The 20537-nt window shown below is 37.5% G+C and overlaps 1 protein-coding gene across 1 annotated transcript in view; it reads left to right on the top strand.

The window, feature by feature from the left end:
- Window positions 1–5965: 5965 nt before the first annotated feature.
- LOC136840665 (carbohydrate sulfotransferase 11-like) overlaps window positions 5966–20537 on the top strand; it is a 29524-nt gene continuing 14952 nt past the window's right edge. The window contains exon 1 of the mRNA XM_067107375.1: window positions 5966–6710. Within this exon, the coding sequence (XP_066963476.1) occupies window positions 6691–6710 (20 nt within the window). The 5' untranslated portion in view covers window positions 5966–6690. The remainder of the gene's footprint in view (window positions 6711–20537) is intronic.

The following is a 20537-nucleotide window of genomic DNA, read 5'->3' as shown; positions in this document are numbered from 1 at the left end:
ACCTACCTCTATTATGTAAATCATCGTTGGCCTTTAGAGTTATTTTTGACCCTTGACCTCTTGCATATGCATAATAAAGGGTGACTTACGTCGTTTTATCACATAAATAAAACAGTTTTTAAGCGGGAAGTCTGGATATTATATAGGTTCTGAGGAAGACCGATTTGTTTTGTAACCCCGTTCGAAAAACACAAACAGAAGGAGTTGCGTCATCGTTATGTAATTTATCATGCTTGCGCATCTCATAGTAAAGATAACAAGGTCTGTAGATTACAGACCTTGATAGATAAATACGCTTAATAACAAGCATAACTTTGATTGGACACTGTAAAACATTATGTAACATAACGTAATCTCTCTCTCTCTCTCTCTCTCTCTCTCTCTCTCTCTCTCTCTCTCTCTCTCTCTCTCTCTTAACACACCATCGCACAGCCTTCAATATGAGTCACTGTTTTTGCTATTTTATATATATATTTATAATTTTTTGTTGTGTGTGCTTTGTAAATTCTCAGAAGATTAAAAAAACTATTCTACTGCCTTGTCGGTCATCCGCGTCATTGTAAAATAAAGAATAGCTTGTGGTTTGTATAACAATAGAATTAAACTCCGTTGTAACTGGCGATTTTTCAGCAATATGTGTTACTGGGGCGTAACAACTGACTGATTTGTGGCTATTAAAACTGGCGTTACAACATCTAGGTTATTAACGCCGGGAGGGGGCGGGGTGATATAAGGAAGAGTTCGTTATAGGCCTGATTTAGCTATATAAAAATTTGTTGTGTGCTAAAATTTCAGTTTGTTTGTTGAGTTTGGGACTGGGGGATTACGCTTATATTCATTACAAGCCTGGTTTCGATACAGGACTATGTTATAAACGGACTGTACTGTATGTGTACTATATATATATATATATATATATATATATATATATATATATATATATATATATATATATATATATATATATATATATATATATAACACTTTATCACATACACAACTGTTTTGTGCATTAATACAATTACTAATAGGACCCCTCATTGTCAAGTATCGGTAAAAATCGGACACTTGACAATGAGGACTGTTTGTCCTAAAAAGCTTGTAACTTTTTTGAATAAATAACTCCACTAGACACCATCTAGTTTAAATGAGGTCCTGTTAGTAATATATATATATATATATATATATATATATATATATATATATATATATATATATATATATATATATATATATATATATATAAACATATATGTATATATATATACATATATATATAATGTATAACTGAATCACGAAAATATGGAACGTGATGAATATAAATAAATAAAGACAAAATCCACGAAGGAAAGAGAAACAATGGTGCACTGTACTGCAAGGTCTATCAACTTCTTGCTAAGTAAAGGACAAGAAGTCGAAAGGCCTTGCAGTACTCCATCGTTTTTCTTTCCTTTGTGATTTTGTATATATATATATATATATATATATATATATATATTTCTTCTTCTTCGTTTTAACGTGCTTTTATACCCATTTTTATATGGGGTAAGCATGGTGCCTTCTTTGAAGGACTTTGATTTGGCGGTGGGGTAGGCCGTAACCTCGACCGGCTGCCCTGCCTGACATCGCTTAGACCCCGGTAACGAATGTGTACATGTATTACCGAAACCCCCGCTCCCTTTCTCCCAGCAGCACGAGGAGAACTGGGCGGGTAGTCCAACAGTTCGAGACGTGTGAGGTGTCTGTTATGTTTTTTTTTTTTTAGAAGATGTTGGAGTGGCTTTGTTTATGTGTGTATTAGTCTGTAACATCCATTTGTTTTCAGCAAACCTATCTGTTGATTACATACGTAATCCCGGGATGCCTACACGGATAGCAAAGTTTCCGCCTCTGACTGGTCGGCTGCGGGATTGAACCCTCGCCACAGGCTTCTATGAAGTCTGTGGTTGCCACTCTACCAACCAAGCCATCGAGGCTTCATATATATATATATATATATATATATATATATATATATATATATATATATATATATATATATATATATATATATATATATATATATATAAATGTCTGTCTCTTATACACGCACGACTTTTTTTCTTAAATATTAAGCCACAAATATCGTTTAATATACAATTCACTGCTTCGGGAATAACTTACACCTAAGGGGAATTATAATTGTTAAGTGCTTCAGTCATTCAGCTTAGCCTCTTCAAATTCAGACACGAGCTTAAATAAAGGTGATTGTTTTTTCTCTTGTTATAGAAATGCGATGAATGTAGCTTGTAGATTTGTCGCTTGTACAATGACAGTTGTTGTCGCTTGTTCTTGGTTGCAACTTATGCGTGTTCTGAAGCCAGTTTTATAAACCTTCGTTTGATCCATTCGTAACCAAGGCCTTTTTTTTTTTATACAGCTTTCGCATGTCTAAACTTATCCTTTTCTTATCAAGGCCTAATTTTGAAGAGCCTCTTCCCACTTGGGGATTTTATGTCATCTTGTGCCAAGGATTAAGATTTTCTGTGAATCTGCCAAAAAAAACCGTCTTGTTTATTTTTACAAATATGCGTCACGGGCGTTAGCCGGATTTTGCGGCTACCTGGGCAGTATAAAATCTCTTATTGTGTACAAGTGCGTCTAAAACACCTGAGCAATGCACAAAACACATGTGTCTGGTATCAACGCCAACACCTGTTTTTTTTCTTTGTCATTGACACCTCTTTCATTCTTTATTGGTCAACAGTGTTTGGCGACAGCAACAGAAACGTGATGAGATTAACTACACGGCACCAATGGAGGAAGTACCGGTGAATTAGCATTCGGATCATTTCACTTTTAATTACTAGGCTGCTTAGCTCACAGAAACATAAAGAGATTAGCCATTCAGTATCAGAGGAAGATCATTTTATTTGCAATCATTAGGCAGTTTAGCTCACAGAAACACAAAGAGATTAGCCATTCAGTATCAGAGGAAGATCATTTTATCTGAAATCACTGGGAAGCTTAGCTCACAGAGACATAAAAGAGATTAGCCATTCAGTATCAGAGGAAGATCATTTTATCAGCAATCACTGGGAAGCTTAGCTCACAGAAACATAAAGAGATTAGCCATTCAGTATCAAAGGAAGATAATTTCATCTGCAATCATTAGGCAGCTTAGCTCACAGAAACTTAAAGAAATTAGCCATTCAGTATCAAAGGAAGATTATTTTATTTTCAGTCACTAGGGTGGCTCACACAAACACTTCTTAGATAAAATCTCAAAGAGATGACTGCAGAGTGGACACCCCCCGCTTTTGTCAAAAGCAATATTTCTCAAACTTTTTTTTTTTCTTTTAACCTCAGGGCGTACCTATGAAACAGCCAAAACTTGGGGGTGTATCTTTGATTTTAATATGGAAAAATTAGTCATGAAATCTGAAAGTAGGAAAATGATGAAGTACCTGAAACAACCACAAGTGGCCTAATATGAAACACGTGTTTGATAAGATTTCGCAGCTTTCTGAATGTTTGGCCTTATATGTGCTAGACATACTCTCATCTCTTCATCAGTGCATTTAATACTTGATCAATGCATTTAGTATTTGATCTATTTTAATGTTAGTTAGTACAAAAATCCTTGTTTACAGAGATATGATGTGGAAACCTGCAATAAAACAGTCAAAGCTTTCCTAGCTATTGAAGGATATTCTTCTTTGAGTGAAATCCAAAACTGATCGGTGAGCACCTCCTTATGCTTTTATCTTGAAGCCACGATCAGTGGATACTGTAGCCAGCTCCTCCTTTTCTGTTTAACGAAAAGCCAACGTCATCAGTTCAAATGTCGATGAAAGGTTGCGAATCCAATGAAAGGGTTGCGAATCCAATCGTATCGCTCGGCGTTTATTGAGGATCTTTCCTAGATAGTGACCCCGAGGGGTTTTAACCCGGTATGTATCCACCTTTGCGGCGTGTTTCAGTACAAGCCCGTTGGGGATGACCGTAAAAACATAAACAAGAGACTGTAAATATCATAAAGATAATGACCTCTAGGAATATTAGTCCTATATAACGACCCCAGGAAATATTAGTCCTAGATAACGACCCCCGAACTTTGCTGGGGGTCACTATCTAGGAAAGATCCTTATGATGGAAAGTAATGGTTCAGATTAACTTCCAGAACTGCTAAATGATCCACTATTAAGGGAATTAAATTGTCTGAATGTCCTTCTCTAACCAAAGGAAACATTTCCAAAATCCTAAACCAGCTTTTCTTTCCCAAACTGCTAGTTTTTCTCTGGAATGCTTTCAATTTTTTTCAGTAGATGAGAGAAGGTTTTCACTGCCATTTTACATGGACACCTTCAGACTATTCAGGTGTTGAAACATGTCGCTCAGATGTCTCAGTTTTGAAATCCAAAACACACATTTCACTAGTTCACAAAATTGACTTTTATTTTCTCTCTCGAAAAATGCCAATAGTTCTTGACGGACTTCAAGCACACGGCAGATAATAACCATCTCACTTCTGCGTGCAAAAGTGAGCGTGTGTCGTGGACCCATGTTTTCACAAAGTGGCTCAAATATACGAGCTTTTACTGGTCTAGTCTTCATAAAACTGACCATTTCGGCGACTTGATCTTGATCAAAAGCTTCTTTCAATTTAGTACCGAGTGTTTTTGCCATCAGAGCCTCTCAATACAAGAAATAATGAGTTGTAATGTTGGGCTAGTGCTGCTTCACAAACGATGCAAGACTTTTAATAGAACCAGTCATTGATGGAGATAGAGAGAATATACAATTCAGACCGAAGACCAAGCACTGGGACTTACGAGGTCATTCAGCGCTGAAAGGAAAACTGAGAGTAAGAGGTTTGCAAGGTGTAACAGGAGGCAAACCTCGCAGCTGCACTATGAAACATTGTTAGAAGAGGGTGGAAAGTAAGATGAAGAAAGATATGAAAGGAGGTACAGTAAAAGGAATGAAAGGGGTTGCAGCTAGGGGTCGAAGGGACGCTGCAACGAAGCTTAAGTAATGCCTACTGTGTAAAAGAAAACTATTGTTCAAGCTTTGTCTGTCCGTCCGCCCTCAGATCTTAAAAACCACTGAGGCTAGAGAGCTGCAAATTGGTATGTTGGTCATCCACCCTCCAATCATCAAACATACCAAATTGCAGCCCTCTAGCCTCAGTAGTTCTTATTTTATTTAAGGTTAAAGTTAGCCATAATCGCGTATCTGGCAACGATATAGGACAGGCCACCACCGGCCCGCGGTTAAAGTTTCACGGGCCGCGGATCCTACAGCATTATAGCGAGACCACCCAAAGATAGATCTATTTTCGGTGGCCTTGATTATACGATGTACAGAAAACTCGATTGCGCTGAAGAAACTTCGGCGCATTTTTTACTTGTTTTCTACTGGTGCTGTTAAAGCGGTTACGTTTTCACATACTACTAAAAACTCTGTCCCTGGTGACTGATCTTGCAATTCATTCCAACATGTACATCAACCATATATATATATATATATATATATATATATATATATATATATATATATATATATATATATATATATATATATATATATATATATATATATAGTGTATATATATGCATATATATGTATAAATGTATGTATATGTATATATATGTATACATATAGTGTCTTTATAGTCCTATAAACAGTAGGCCTTGCTTATAGAAAGAGTAATTGTATAGTAGAAGCTTTAAGCTCTATATCGTTGAAACGAACACACTGACATATTATTATTATTATTATTATTATTATTATTATTATTATTATTATTTCATTTGCCGTGATGGTAAAACTTGTAATTCCTATGTGGCACACGCAACGTGGATGGTCTACAAAAAAATTTTTTCCCGGTCAAGCGGAATTCCCACAAGTGGGTAGCTTTAATTTTTTACAAAGTGCATTTCGGATCGCGTTTTGTCGTTCAAATACATTCACATGGGTGACGCTTCATAGGTTTTGCGCCGCAGCTCACTTATTATGAATATTTTCATCCATATCTTTGTAGTAAGCTCTCATAAAGTGCAATTTAATATACACTTCGAAATTAGTCTCACAGTAGGCCAGACTTGTGGGACGGGAGATCGGAAAGAATAAAACGGGATAATAAAAACTACACATACGAACAGATAACAAAAAGATAAAGAAGAATTTTACAATCTCTCAGTTCTAGTCCATCTGGCGAAGAGAGACTGCCAACTGCCCAACAACATTCCATTAATTTTGTCAATAACATCCTGCAGGCGAAACAACAATTTTATCGGAAACACCGCGAAACCTGTCATTCTACGCACCTGTTTCGGGGGCTAAGTAGGCTGATCTGCAGGGGATTATCGTACACGTAGCCCTTACGGTCACCACATAAACTGCGGCCACTGGAATAAGCTAGAAGCTAGGTAGAAAGCTATTCGTCACTTTAAGACGAAGAGAAGTTAAAGACAATTAAAAAAACCGAGCTCGACTTCACATGTCATAAATTTACATATAAAAAAATCGCACAAGTGTGTGTGAGTGTGTGTTGATTATCCTCGAGACCGTACGTGATTAAATGGCCAGTATGAAACACACTTGACTCCTCAGTCGAGTTCTGGCCGTGACCGATCCGTGACGAGGGTCCCTCTGTTCTGGTTTCTAGCTGAAGAAGAAGAATAATAAGAGAAACGCACGAAAAACATGGTACCTTTCAGCATAAGGTTGGTATTCGTTGTTCGCATCTACGTCATTGTGTCTACATTACGGCTGAGAGACGAGAATTATATAAAAAAAAAAAAAAATTCGCTATAAAATTCGTACGACAATCACACACTTGCAAATGGTTGCTGTTCCAATGTTGACTTTTTTGGCTGGACGAATTGCGTAGAAACGCGGTTACTTAACACAGTCCCCAAATAACTCGGATTTTTCAAAAAATTCATCGCTAAAATATTGCAGAAACCCGTAATAGACACAAAACCCGCATTTAACACTGAAAATAAGTCAGCGTGTCAAATTACTGTCTTCAAGAGACTAGAGAAAAGTGGCTGCCAGCTCTTAAAAGACCAAGAGCCTACAAATGCGCGTTTATCATTAGTACTTTTAGCGCCGAAGAGCTCAGGACTAGGGAAGCAATCCTTAAGACCTGAGAGGGAGGGTTTGTCGTTAAATTCGGCCTTGTTTCTCCCCTAATCCCGTATGTAATCCGTCCCACCCCGAGCGTTTTAAAATCTGACCTTGAACCAGATAGCAGGGTTCTGCTGGAAACATACTATGCCAAGAGACTCTACCTTCTCTTGATATGCTATGCCAACGCTCCCTACCGGAGCATTGGCCTAACGCAGATGAAGCCGTTAAGTGAAGGCGTGGAAACGTCTGATGCTACGGGAGCAATTCTGCATGCAATAAAGAGTAGAAACCTCTGTACATGCGACAATTTTCTTAGTCCGAGTTAACACACCTGCGTCTAAGAGCCACAAAGCGTCAGATGCACATAAAATGCATATGTTACTGCCATTTTTTTTTAATCTCGTCATTATGCATTACATGACTAGAAAAATATGAGTTGAGTTGAGCCTAGTGTTTCATGTTCCACTTCGGATGAATTCGTTCGTGGCTATTCTTATGATGAACTGAATCTTGGTGGACGAGGTCTGCAGTGATGAATATATATACATATATATATATATATATATATATATATATATATATATATATATATATATATATATGTATATATATATATATATATATATATATATATATTGCATATATGCATACTAGCAAGAATGCAACCTCCTCAAAATACTCAAGGAGGACCAAAGGCTAACTGCTTTTGAAGAACACACGCATACTCACGAAGGTGTGTGTGTGTATGTATATATATATATATATATATATATATATATATATATATATATATATATATATATATATATATATATATATATATATATATATATATATATATATATATATATATATATATATATATATATATATATATATATAGCACATTCATCACTGCAGACCTCGTCCACCAAGATTCAGTTTATCATAAGGAAAACCACGAATTCATCCGAAGTTGGACATGCAACACTAGACCCAAATCACATTTTCCTAGACCCATGATGAAATACGTAATGACTAGATAAAAAAAATAGAGCAGAGCATGTGCATTGTATGTGCAACTGACGCTTTGAGGCTCTTAGACACAGGTGTGTTAACACGTACGAAAACAATTGTTGCTGCTCGTATTCCACAGGGAGTGGTATGACCCCCAAGAAATGGTGGAGGGTGGGGTGTTTGGCTCTGAAGCGTCTATTAGGTACACTTGTAAAGTCACCAAATCGGCGCCAGCGTAGTGTTTCGGCGGCGCCATTAATTAAGTCTCCGCTGAGCATGTTTTCTTTGGTGACTTCCCATTTTCTTCAAACTCAATTAGCCACGCCTAAAACGTGCCAGGTCACGCATTTTTAACCATTTTTACTTTATGCGTATTTATACAAATGTCACACATTGTGTATCACATGTTTCTTCATTCACAGGCATCAAGACTGTATCCATATTGTAGTTCTGTATGTTTTGTATTGTAATTTGTACTCGTTCACTGCATATTATTGTCTATTGTTTCGACCTCAGGTCACAGTCAATTCCATTGTCTCTCGCGGGCCGGCGTCAGTCGGCCGCTATAGAAACTGCCTGGATCTGTAATAAAGTAGCAGTAACTTTTACCTGCTCGTTTCTTTGACACCTTACACACCCAGCAAGGAAAGTGAGGATACAGTTTTCATTAGATTTCGTTCATCGAGTTTTAATTTTTTTTCTTACAGAAAACACATAATCTCGGTAAATTTACTCTAGAATATGAAAATACAATGCAAATTATATCATATGTGTAAAATCTGCAAAACGAAAACGTTCAGATACTTAAAAACACCATGCAGTTTCTTTAATTTTGACACATTCATATTTGTATTTCACGGTGTTAAAAGTCAGCTGGAATTGATGGCAGTAAATGTTGTTGTGACAGACAGCTAGGGTAGGTTGACCAAATCTATTCAAATCTGCAAGAGCGTTCTCTATGATGTGAGGAGCAGCGCGAGAACTTCAGCGGGAAAACGCAAGTACCTGGATGTTTCTTGACATTGCCATAGATTCTCTCTCTTTCTCTCTCTCCCTCTCTCCATTGCTAAAACATACTATACAGATATAATATCACTCAATCTCTAAAAGAAAAAAAATAATGAAATGAGTAGCTCTACATATAGGCCTAGGCTTACACAACAGCAGACTCTCTCTCTCTCTCTCTCTCTCTCTCTCTCTCTCTCTCTCTCTCTCTCTCTCTCTCTCTCTCTCATCATAACATTGCATTCATTCATTTATTGTTCCCCACGTTTTTCGTTGGACATTGCTAAAATTTAACTCTTGATTTCAGTATGGAAGATCGCGTTTCTAATTATGCAAGCATTCCGTTCATTGTGGTGTCATAATAAATTTATTTGTGTAAGGTTACTTGGTAGGTTATGTCGAAAAATGTTTATTTTGCTCAGAACTGTCGCTGCAAATTACAACTTGAATGAATACTGTAATGCTTACTACTGCATTTAAGTATCAATGATTTCAGAACCGTAGAATATGATTGGAAGTTATAGGAGGTAAAGCAAAAAACAAACACAATTAGACTGAAGCTCCTCCCCTTTCTAAAGTTGCCAGACGTTGCTGTATTGAGATTAAATGTCCGAAGGTTTAAAAAAACTGTATCCTAACTTTCCTTGCTGAGTGTACCTATGGGATTCCCTGAACAGGACACGTACAGAAGCAACATAGGACGATTAGTCTGTAGGCCTAATATTTTTGGTCATACTTAATATACATACTCATACTTTATACATACAGTATATATATATATATATATATATATATATATATATATATATATATATTATATATATATATACATATATATGATGTCAAGTAAGTTCTTATTTGCTCAGCAATATAAAAAATAATTACACATCAGATAAACCACTGCCTGTAATCATGACCAATTTTGAGGCCGACAGGTGTAGCTAAGAACTTTAATAGGGGGAACACTGAAAATAAAACGAATTACGGAGTCATACATTTTATATATATATATATATATATATATATATATATATATATATATATATATATATATATACATATATATAATGTCAAGTAAATTCTTATTTGCTCCAGGAATATAAAAAATAATTACACATCAGATAAACCACTGCCTGTAATCATGACCAATTTTGAGGCCGACAGGTGTAGCTAAGAACTTTAATAGGGGGGAGCACTGAAAATAAAACGAATTACGGAGTCATGCATTTTTTTTTATAAGAGCGGCAATATGAGATCGTCTGTTTGTGTATTCTAAAATTATGTGTTGAAGAGAGTGCAGGTCTGATGGTTCTCGCAAACGCACAGAAGCAACATAGGACGATTAGTCTGTAGGCCTAAAATATTTTTGGTCATACTTATATACATACTCGGAATTTAATATTATATATATATATATATATATATATATATATATATATATATACATATATATATACAGTATATACATATATATACATAAGGTTTGTTGTGTATAAATCCATTCTAGTCAACTAACTATCTAGAACCAGTAATACGGCCTCCGATTATGTATATAACTATGACCCAAAATATTAGGCCTATAGATTAATCGTCCTATATGGCTTCTGAGCATGTACTGTTCAGCCAACCATCCACCCCATTCTTGGGTTATCATACCACCCTAACCTCCATGCATACACTCTCTAGGAATAAATGTGGAATGACGACGGCAGAAATCAGGCCCCTCATTAATGCCATAGTGACGTCAAGCCACGAAAACCATACCTCAGTTTGATCGACGTCATCTGGAAACTTATTTAAGTTTCGAATTCGCCTTCACCGGTGTTCTTATTTGTTTTAGTTGTAACGTAGCTACTAACTGAATTGAATGGAATACAGAGTTTAGGCCAAAGGCCAAGCACTGGGACCTATGAGGTCATTCAGCGCTGAAACGGAAACTGACACTAATGAAAGGTGTAACAGGAGGAAAACCTCAAAGCAGTTGCACTATGAATTGTTAGGAGAGGGTGGAAAGTAAGATGGAAGAAAGAGAATATGAAAGGAGGTAGGGTAGAAGGAACGAAAGGGGTTGCAGCTAGGGGCCGAAGGCACGCTGCAAAGAACCTTTAGTAATGCCTACAGTGCACCGCATGATGTTGGAAATCGACTCTACCGAAGCAACATTACGAGTTTTAAGGCGCATGCGTTAGGATGCGCATTCTTCACAGTTAAATGGAACATAATGATTCCTACACTCATTTTTTTTTTTCATTTCTATTAGGCCAGATCTATTTCTACATTTTAGTGTTCTGTAAAAGAAAACTGCTGAGATGGCTTCGTCTGTCCGTCCGCACTTTTTCTGTCCGCCCTCAGAGCTTAAAAACTACTGAGGCTAGAGGGCTGCAAATTGGTAGGTTGATCATCCATCCTCCAATCATCAAACATACCAAATTGCAGCCCTCTAGACTCAGTAGTTTTTATTTTGTTGAAGATTAAATTTAGCCCATAACCGTGTCTCTAGCAACAATATAGGATAAACCACCACCGGGCCGTGGTTAAAGTTCAAGGGCCGCGGCTCATACAGTATTATAGCGGGACCACCGAAAGATAGATCCCTCTCCGGTGGCGTTGATTATACGCTGTACAGAAAACTCGATTGCTCCGAAGAAACTTCGGCGCATTTTTTACTTTTTTTTTTATTTCTAAAATCGAGCAAATTTTTATTTGTTCGTAATACTGTCGTATTGAATCTTACCCACTCACCAAACAGGGCTAGACCTACTTCAAAAAAACACGCCCCGCTACCATAAAAAAATTAAATATTCTATCTATTTTGTAAAATATTCTTTCTAATCATACCGCCAACCGCCCCCCCAAACCCCTCCCCTAGCTAATCCTTGTACCACCCTAACTTAAAAGTTCAGCAACGCCGTTTAATTATTCTCGCGACATCTCCATACCTTACACTTGGCATAGGATTTGGGAACATGGCCCTGATGAGGAGTACTTAACATAACGTTGTATATTTAAAGTGTGGTTCTTGAGGTCTCTGGAACTATTAGTGCGCATTTATCGAGGCGTAAAGTATGTAAGTATTCACTTTTTCTGGACATAAATAACTGAGACGTAAAGAGTATAATAATATACATTCCACTTTACATGACATAACAAACTTTTATCGAGGTGTAGGGGGTATAATTTTTTTTTTCATCCGCGTATGAAGGTTAAATGATGATAATCCATTCTCGTAACGGGCATAATTATATGCCTTTATCCAGGCAATAAGAGATGTCATTACTGAGTAATTCATCGAAGTATAAGCAATATAACTAATTTATTATATTTTTTTTTTATTGACATAATCTATATTTCGTTTATGTACACAAGAACATTTTCATCCATTACTTTTATTGATATGAATAGAGTCTAATATTTTTATAACGGTCAATGGTCTAATGTTTTTTTAACGGGCAATGGTCTAATATCTTTTAATGGGCAATAGCATAATGGCTTTTAACGGCAATAGTCTTATGTCTTTTAACGGGCATTAGCCTAATGACTTTTAACGGGTAATAGCCTAATGTTTTTAACGAGCAACAGTCTAATGTTTTTAACGGGCAATAGTCTGATGTCTTTTAACGGGCAATAGCCTAATGTTTTTTAACGGGCAATAGCCTAATGTTTTTAACGGGCAATAGCCTAATGTTTTTAACGAGCAACAGTCTAATGTCTTTTAACGGGCAATAGTCTGACGTCATTTAACGGGCAATAGCCTAATGTTTTTAACGGGCAACAGTCTAATGTTTTTTTAACGGGCAATATCCTAATGTTTTTAACGGGCAATAGCCTAATGTTTTAATGGGCAATAGCCTAATGTTTTAACGAGCAACAGTCTAATGTCTTTTAACGGCAATAGTCTGACGTCATTTAACGAGGAACTAGAGAAAACAAGTAAAGAACGCGCCAAAGTTTCTTCGGCGCAATCGAGTTTTCTGCACAGCCGCTACAGCGTTTAATCAAGGCCACCGAAAATAGATCTATCTTTCAGTGGTCTCAGTATAGTGCTGTATGAGCAGCGGCCCATGAAGCTTTACCCACGGCCCGGTGGTGGCCTGCCCTATATTGTTGCCAGACGCAACATTATGGCTAACTTTAACCTTAAATAAAATAAAAACTACTGAGGGCAGAGGGCTGCAACTTGCTATGCTCAATGTTTGGAGGGTGGATGATCAACATACCAATTTGCAGCCCTCTAGCCTCAGTGGTTTTTAAGATCTGAGGACGGACAGACAAAGCCAGCACAATAGTTTTCTTTTAAAGAAAACTAAAAAGCAATGTATATAATTGCAAAAAAAACATTACAGCATAACTGAGTTTAACCTACAGAGAGAGAGAGAGAGAGAGAGAGAGAGAGAGAGAGAGAGAGAGAGAGAGAGATGAATTTCTTCTTTTCTTACATATTTGTTGGAGATCACAAGATTCCACAACTGGGTGTAGCCGAAAGATACAATTCCCGGAAAACTGCCAGTTACCAATGATTTACAGATTGCAACCTGGCGGGCAGGTATTTTTAAAATCCGATCGGAAATTGCGAACGAGAGAGAAGAACTGCCTTACAGAACACTAGACTGAGTAATCATATAATCGTATATCATAGTTACCACTTGAGCACAGTTTCCTGGCCTAATGAGATAACTGTCTGCCTTTTGATCTAATTTGTGTTTGGCTATTCGTTCTTTCTGCACATACAATGACTCACGTGCATCGTAAAACATCCGCCCTGCTTTGCGAACGTCATGGAAACTTGCTTCTTCGGTTTACAAAAACCGCAGAGCCGTAGGCCTATACCGACGAAAGGTTGCTACAACTTTATTCTGTGCATTTGATTACGGGGAAATTATGGTCGTTTGACCTTTCTTGGCTCAAGTTTATTCATTTCTTAGAGTAAGTTGTTTCTGTCTATTCATTTGTTAGAATTTTTCATTGCGAATCATGGCCGTTCTAGTGGTTTTGTTTACGCTTTGGGAGAAAACCTAGCCTGCGCCTTCACTTTACTGTCTGTTAAACTCCTGCGTGATTTTAGCTTCTTAAAGACTTTCCAGTTTGGATTCCTCCACCCAGATGTCATTCAGAAAAGCATATATCTGAATATATAGTAAAGGGAACAGGTTATATTCTCGGCGGGCGCGCGCTCTTTTAAAATAATACTCATCGATTTTCCATTTCGCCAGACTCAGCCCAGGTGTTTAATGGCTGAACACGCGATGTTGATTCTCCATGGCCAGCACTTACCTCTTTTCACCTCCAGGGGTCTTCTATTCTGCTTTGCTTGGCAGTTAAAAAGCTTCGGGTTGAAAACTCCTCCTTTAAATGTATTCATTGACATTTTATGCAAGGTTTCGTAACGCAGCCAAACTACATCGCTTGAATTTCCAGTCATTGGCCCTCGTGGGCTTGTTCCATATGAATAGGGTTCATCTTCTGAATAATAATAATAATAATAATAATAATAATAATAATAATAATAATAATAATAATTAAAAACTAACAAAAAGGAAAGATATAATGGTTGGTTCAAGTTCAGTAACCTACTTTGGTTGAGAGGTGAAATGGCAATTCTGTATATATAAAAATAGGCCGATAACACGCACAAGTAGATAGTAGATAAGCGTTGAAAAATCAGGGGTCGACCACAGGGAAGAAAGTCATAAAGGTTACGGGGACCGTGTAAGTAAAAGGGGGAGGGAAGGGATGGGAAGGGGCAAGGGGAAGGGGTATCTAAGGGAGGTTAACTTTCCGATCTTGTCCATCGGAGCCACAGTAGCCATTGGAACAGTGTCAGTGGTATATTGACATTCCTCCGTCAAGCTGGTATAGATGATCATCATCTGCCATTTCAACTTACATGAAATCTGAACAGATCAACATGTAATTAATAACCAAACTTGCTGACTTGTCAGAAAGCAGGTGATTAGCTAAAAGAAGTTGAAGAGGGCATATGGTTATTAAAATCACATTGATAATCAAGTTTGTCGCACTGGAGGCAAGGAACAGGTGCTCTCTCTCTCTCTCTCTCTCTCTCTCTCTCTCTCTCTCTCTCTCTCTCTCTCTCTTCTCTTCAGAGAGAGAAGTAGAGAGAGATAGAGAAAGAGCAGACATTGCAGAAAAGGGTAATTTATGTATATTAACACCTGTGTGCGTTTACAGAAACTGCCCGTAAAACCAACTGACAGACCAACGAGCTGAATTTGTAAGTGATCTTATGCTCAAGATCTGCTTCTCTGCTTACTGAAAACATATAAGATCTCCTGTAATTTAATTTTACTTAAATCATAACAAACAACAAGGCATTGGTTTTCTTTTGTTTTTCTTTTATTTATAGTTCTTGAAAAAAATTCAAAAGTGTTCGGAAACTTTAAAGGGATTCCCCCAAGATTCCGTTGTTGGTTTATCGTAAAGGGTGATCTTGGCTATAGACCCATGTCGGGCTTCTAATCTATAGACCTATGTCCAGTTGCTAATCTATTTACCTATGTCCAGCTGCTAATCTATAGACCTATGTTCTGATGCTAATCTATAGTCCTTTGTCCAGCTCCTAATCTATAGACTTATGTCCTGATGCTAATCTATAGATCTATGTCCAGCTCCTGCACTATAGGCTTACTGTATGTCCAGCTCCTAATCTATAGACTTATGTCCTGATGCTAATCTATAGATCTATGTCCAGCTCCTGCACTATAGGCTTACTGTATGTCCTGCTGCTAATCTATAGACTTATGTCCTGCTGCTAATCTATAGACCTATGTCCAGCTGCTAATCTATAGACCTATGATCAGCTGCTAAAGATTTCGCAAAGATGTCTAACATTTCATAACCGTCAGCAGAGTATGACGCAAATCAGTTTCGCTTCAATGTAAACATCGCCATTGTATAAAAGGTTTCGTATCGTTGACAGGTTTACAAACTAACAAGGAGTTCAATATCGATCAAGCTTCGGTAGACATTTTTATTCGCAATTTTAATATAATTGAAAACGTCTACAGTAAATCTCTTAACAGGATAACTACTAGGTGTAAGAACAATTCGCTCCATCATTACAAGACTGTCGTAACTCAAAAATTTGAAGTTTTGAGTTACATAGCTCATAAGATTGCCCATTTAATTCTGCGTCTTTTGGTAATAAAGTCGTAAGCCTAAGTGCATTTTTGGCCGAGAGATGGCGCTGGGAAGATTTTAAGTCTAAATCAAAATCTCGGTGCAGTTATAGGACTTTGAAACTTTAAAACGCTTCTCCTGAAAAATCAAGATTTTGGAGTTACGACAGTCTTGCATTGATGGAGCGATTTTATTTTTCCCATTACAGTAAATTGACATCGTTAAGTGTTCCAATTAAAGGTTAGGATTTGTGGTTACGATTTTACGGTAAACGCTTTCCACTGACATCTGCTTCTTTCAGTGAGTCAGAGTGATTTTGAAAAATCTCCAATTTACCTCCGCTAAATATATCGCTTGGACTGGTGTAATCGCCAACATTTATACCAAGACTCTACAACATAGGCTGAATGTTAGTACAACATAGGCTGAAAGTTAGTACAACATAGGATGAATGTTAGTACAACATACTATCCTACCATTACAACGAAGAAATCAACACGGTCTAATCGCAAACATTTATAGCATGAACTCTACAACATAGGAATGTTATGAATGTTAGTATTACCATTACTAGTACTATCCTACCATTACAACGAAGCACCGGGTTACGATACATCAACACGGTCTAATCGCAAACATTTATAGCATGAACTCTACAACATAGGATGAATGTTAGTACAATATAGGAGGAATGTTAGTACAATGTAGGATGAACATTGGTACTACCACTGTTAGTACTATCCTACCATTACAACGAAGCACCGGGTTACGATACATCAACACGGTCTAATCGCAAACATTAGCAGATCTGCAACATAGGGTGAATGTTAGTACAATATAGGAGGAATGTTAGTACAATGTAGGACGAATTCTGGTACTACCATTGTTAGTACTATCCTACCATTACAACGAAGCCCCGGGTTACGATACATCAACATGGTCTAACCGCCAACATTAGCAGATCTGCAACATAGGATGAATGTTAGTACAACATAGGACAAATGTTAGTACTGCCGTTACTAGTACTATGCTCATACAACGAAGCACCGGGTTGCAAATCAACACAGCCATACACTTTCAAACCTCGCACATGAATTTACCTTCATCATTTTGAGATTCTAATGAGCTTTCGTTATTAATTATGGTACAAAATATATCAAATTTATCAACACCATATAGCAGCCATCCAATTTACATCGGCCTCGTCGTTGCCATCACGTTTCCACCACATAGACCGATTATTTTATGAGACTCCATCACCATTCCCTGTATATTCCGCTGTATTCAATGTTTTCCTGTAGTGGTTGTAACGCGAAAAGGCTTAATTTAAACATTGGAGATTTCAGTCAATTGTTCATTAATAATTCATATATATATACGTGGATGTAAGGGATGGGTAGGGGAAGGGGGCTGGGTGGACTTTACTGATCGAGGAGATATGGGGAGCAACTCTTAAGGCGAACTTGATCGTTTGTCGTGATATTGTGGATCGTTATTTAGGAGAGAGAGAGAGAGAGAGAGAGAGAGAGAGAGAGAGAGAGAGAGAGAGAGAGAGAGAGACTGTTCAATAAAATGGTGCTTCGTTGGAATAAGGATTACGGAAAGGCGTATGATATGACAATGAGAAAGAAAAATGTTTGTGATTTGGCCTAGCAGTAGTAGTGGCTCTCTCTTTCTCTCGTTCAAGAGACCTTTTTAGGAATAACTGTAGGTAAAACATTAAATACAGTATATGCTTTTCTTCCACACCACCGTTGTACTCTCTCCCTCTCTCTCTCTCCTCTACGTTTACTTAGCAGACAAATCACCTAAGCGTCTTTCACTCCCTCTAGTTTATTTATTTTGTCCGTGCACAACTTCAACATATCACTTCACTAAAGGAGAGTGAGCTCAACAAAACGGTTTTATATTCCTAGATTTTTTCTCGGTACAAACTTCTTTTTTCCCTGCTTTTTTCCAGCGACGTTTATTGGCGCCCCCACCTGCCCCCATAACGTTACTCACGGTAACAATTCACTCTCTCTCTCTCTCTCTCTTCTCTCTCTCTCTCTCTCTCTCTCTCTCTCTCTCTCTCAAACACTTGAGTTCTTTCACTTTCCTTAGTAGCTTTTCACTGAATCGCCAATTTTTCTCATCTGAAGAAAAACTGGGTGGACACCTGCTTAATCTTTTAACACATGTTCTTAATTACATTTGTTCTTCTATCAGCCTAACAAAGTATCTCTTACAGTATATACTGAAAGGATTAATTATTATTATTATTATTATTATTATTATTATTATTATTATTATTATTATTATTATTATTATTATTATTATTATTCAGAAGATGAAGAACCTTATTTATACGGAACAAGCCCACCACAAGTGCCAATGACTTGAAATTCTAAAGCATCCAAAAAATATTAGTGTTCATCAGAAAGAAATCAAATCACCGTCTACAGTCATTTATCTACAACATTCTTCTGCATTACTGTCATATTTCATCTGCTTATTTTTTGACGTTACACAAGCCACTTACAGTGGAGTTTATCTTCCACGCACCTGCTTCAGGATAAACATTTGTCTCACGTAGCATGCGAGGGAAGCCTTCCATGTCAAATCAGCGTAGTCTGAAGGGAACAGACTCTGGAGGCAACAAACTCTGAAGGGAACAGAACAACAGGTACAAAGTTTCATGTCGAGACACCATTCTCGCCTTGCCTTGCCTTGCCACGTCTGAACCAGAATCATCACTTGATTGTGTTCCATATACTGAGGAAGGAGACCGTTGATGTGGTCGTAGGCAGAACAGATCAACACAGATCTGATTCCGTGCTCATGAGACCAACGAAAAATAGACCGATGTTTAAGGGAAATGTGGCGTATATTTGTATATCTTAAGTAGGGCCATGGCATTATTTACGGGACATTCTTACCAAACTTGACGCCTGAATTTGTCATCTGTTGTTCAAGGAGAGCATATGGTAGGACTTTTGAGCGAGAAAATAACAGATATCAGAATGATTGGTATGGGCAATATAGAGTGCATTTAGACACACACCAGGAGGTAGTCTTCCTATCTGGTGATTCCTAGGCCTACTCAGTGGTCCTTACATCAACAATGACGTAATTTAGTCCTCTTCCCTTTGGGATTTTGTGAAAATTACGAGCAATAATTGTTCTGTCTTGGTTTAAGGCTACGGTGGTCTCTGCAGGTCTTGTTATTTATTGCTGTGTTCTCGGATGAGTGAGCCTTTGCTCTGTGCATATGTCAAGAGCTCAAGTTTCAAGCCCACGTAGTGTTGATCGTTTGTAGCTCTTAAGTAAATCATTCTTCTCTACCTTATTGGAGAAAAAAGGAAGATAGCGCCTATTTACAGTAGTAATTCTAGTGTGTATTTTTCATTTACATCTCAAAGGGCTTCTCAAATATCTAGATATTTCAAAAAAAAAATCTATTTTAGATATTTTCACTACCCGACTGTTTCTTGGTTTACCTCCGAGAGTTTGTTTTGCCAGGCTCGTCCTGTTAGGCCTATGTCATCTACATAGCCAAAGGTTTTGCATTTTCTGTACTTAGCCGGAACTTCTTCGATGCTGTGATTCGTTTGTTTTCTAAAAGAATTATATTGTTCAGTTCGTAGTCTTGTCTTTTAGATTTTCTGTCCACACCTAAGCACTCTGTCGTGTTTCTTCCAACCTGAACACAACTCTCGTCCTTGGTTCTTTTGCACAGCCTAGCAAATATGTACTGGTTCTTTTGCACAGCCTGGCAAATATGTACTGGTTCTTTTGCACAGCCTGGCAAATATGTACTGGTTCTTTTGCACAGCCTAGCAAATATGTACTGGTTCTTTTGCAGATCCTAGCAAATAAATACTGGTTCTTTTCCACATCCTAGGAAATATTTACTAGTTCTTTTGCACAGCCTAGCAAATATGTACTGGTTCTTTTGCACAGCCTAGCAAATATGTACTGGTTCTTTTGCACAGCCTAGCAAATATGTACTGGTTCTTTTGCACAGCCTAGCAAATATGTACTGGTTCTTTTGCACAGCCTAGCAAATACGTACTGTTCTTTTGCACAGCCTAGCAAATATGTACTATTCTTTTGCACAGCCTAGCATATATGCACTGGTTAATTTGCATATCCTAGCAGATATATCCTGGTTCTTTTGCACAGCCTAGCAAATATGTACTGGTTCTTTTGCACAGCCTAGTATATATGTACTGGTTAATTTGCATTTCCTGGCAAATATGAACTGGTTCTTTTGCACATCCTAGCAAATATGTACTGGTTCT

Source organism: Macrobrachium rosenbergii, chromosome 8 (genome assembly GCF_040412425.1).
Source record: "Macrobrachium rosenbergii isolate ZJJX-2024 chromosome 8, ASM4041242v1, whole genome shotgun sequence".
NCBI lineage: Eukaryota > Metazoa > Arthropoda > Malacostraca > Decapoda > Palaemonidae > Macrobrachium > Macrobrachium rosenbergii.
The sequence above is the reverse complement of the archived record's forward strand: the minus strand, read 5'-3'. Positions and strand labels throughout refer to the sequence as shown.